Source organism: Fusarium keratoplasticum, chromosome 1 (genome assembly GCF_025433545.1).
Source record: "Fusarium keratoplasticum isolate Fu6.1 chromosome 1, whole genome shotgun sequence".
Taxonomy (NCBI): Eukaryota; Fungi; Ascomycota; class Sordariomycetes; order Hypocreales; family Nectriaceae; genus Fusarium; species Fusarium keratoplasticum.
Window position 1 is genome coordinate 1456001 of NC_070529.1, and position 1740 is coordinate 1457740.

Consider the following 1740-nt stretch of genomic DNA (forward strand, 5'->3'; position numbering starts at 1 on the left):
GTCGCCATGCTTTTTCTCCGAGTAGTTTGCCAGTGTCTGAAGAGAGCTCCGTTTCCGTCTTTTAGACTCGAAGCTTCTTCTAAGCTGTTTGAAGAAATGAACATCATCTACTATCAGTACTGTTTCGTCGTGTTTTCTTGACTAGTTTCTCAAATTCCACAGAACAATACCTCCATTGAAATATCAATGATAGCCCCGTGTGACCCTTTAGTTAGTATGCATCTTGTCATGCCCGGGTCCAAGATAGGAGCCCGATAGAATAGCTCGCATGCACTCATAAACATGGCTTGCGGCAAAAATTCAGTGTTGACCCACTGATTCAATTCTTCTATGAGCTAGGGTTCCGCACATGGTGGCCTTTCAAATAAAAACAACATTGAACCTTCATAATCACTCTCCACGAGACGCCTGCCTGAGACAAGCGTGCTAGTCTGTTCAGTTAGCTGGCGACTTCGGTAAGTGGCATTGCTGGACCTTACTCACAATGGAGCAACTTCCAGAGGCAGTGTTTGGTACCATGCCAACTGGCACCTAAATAAAACTTTACGCAAAGTATTGTGCTACGCAGACGAGTAGAGAATATTGAGGCGTAAGACGAGCACCGGAAGGAGCCTGTGGTGGATCCTTAGGTGAAGGTCAAGCAACAAAGGTATCGAAGACAACAAGAGGCGGTATTATGCACGCTTCATAACACTGACGGCATCGGCTTTTCTCTATAATAACGGCAAGCTCAGACTCGTGGCTCCATCTACCCCAATTGCACACAGCCCTATAAGGGACCAACTGCCATGTCATTCCTCATCAAGTAGTTACTGAGTGTACTTGCAACTAATGGGGTTCTTGATCTCTGCTGTTCTGGGCAGAAATTCCAAGCAGCCCTTGTTGCCTCCAGGTGTTTTGATTCCAGTTGAAACCCAAACACTCCATGCTCCATCGACACTGTGGGGGCATGCAACCAAGTTCTTGCCCTTGAAAGATAAATCGCCGTCCTTGTCGATGGCCCAACCCTTGCGTTCCGCATTGCGTGGAGCGGACTGGGTACCAGTGGTATATCCAATTTTTCCCTGACCTAAAAGAAGTTAATGCGAAGCTCGGTACAAGTGGAAATTTGGGAATAACATACCCATTCCTGATCGGTCAACGTAGATCTGCTGTCGTGTTTTACCGTAAAGGAACAGCTCGCCATTGACGATCGAGAAAGTGGCAGAGTTATCTGTCTTCTTCTCACATGTCGCTTTCTGCTGGGGAAGCTTCAAAAAGATGCTGCTGTGGGCAGCCTGAACGACAGCAAAGTGGATGTCGGTGGCAGAGCGCAAAGCAAGTGCCTCAAAGCGATATGGCTTGCTGGGCGAGGGAGTCGCAGTAACTAGGCCGCTGGCGACGAGGGGCGCAAGGAGGAGACTCTTAATTTGCATCTTGGAAACTTTCGATCAAGGCTTGAGAAGGGTTTCTGGTTCAGAGACTTGAGAGGTGAATTAGTTGAGTTGGTTCTGGCGGGAAAAGGAGAGAGGGAATGAAAAGGCGCTTCTGTACCACACCGGTTCCTCCTTTATATTTCTGCTTAAGCTATGGACGAGTGCTGACACTTATGGCCTGACAACCCTTGCATATTGTCGAGATGGGCCGGGAAGCTGAGGACCACTGGATGGAGCTCCTTTGAGTGGTCTGGGTCAGGCTGAAATATCGTGGCGTTTCTGTGTGTTCTAGACTCTCATTATTATTAGATTTCTGGCAGCCGCG

General features: G+C 48.1%; 1 protein-coding gene across 1 annotated transcript; it reads right to left on the reverse strand.

The window, feature by feature from the left end:
* Window positions 1-809: 809 nt before the first annotated feature.
* On the reverse strand, window positions 810-1415 carry NCS57_00044500 (uncharacterized protein; the record flags this gene model as incomplete). Its single annotated transcript, XM_053050531.1, has 2 exons — window positions 810-1069; window positions 1124-1415. 2 exons carry the CDS (start codon window positions 1413-1415, stop codon window positions 810-812), a joined length of 552 nt encoding a protein of 183 aa, XP_052919046.1.
* Between the last annotated feature and the right edge of the window lie 325 nt (window positions 1416-1740).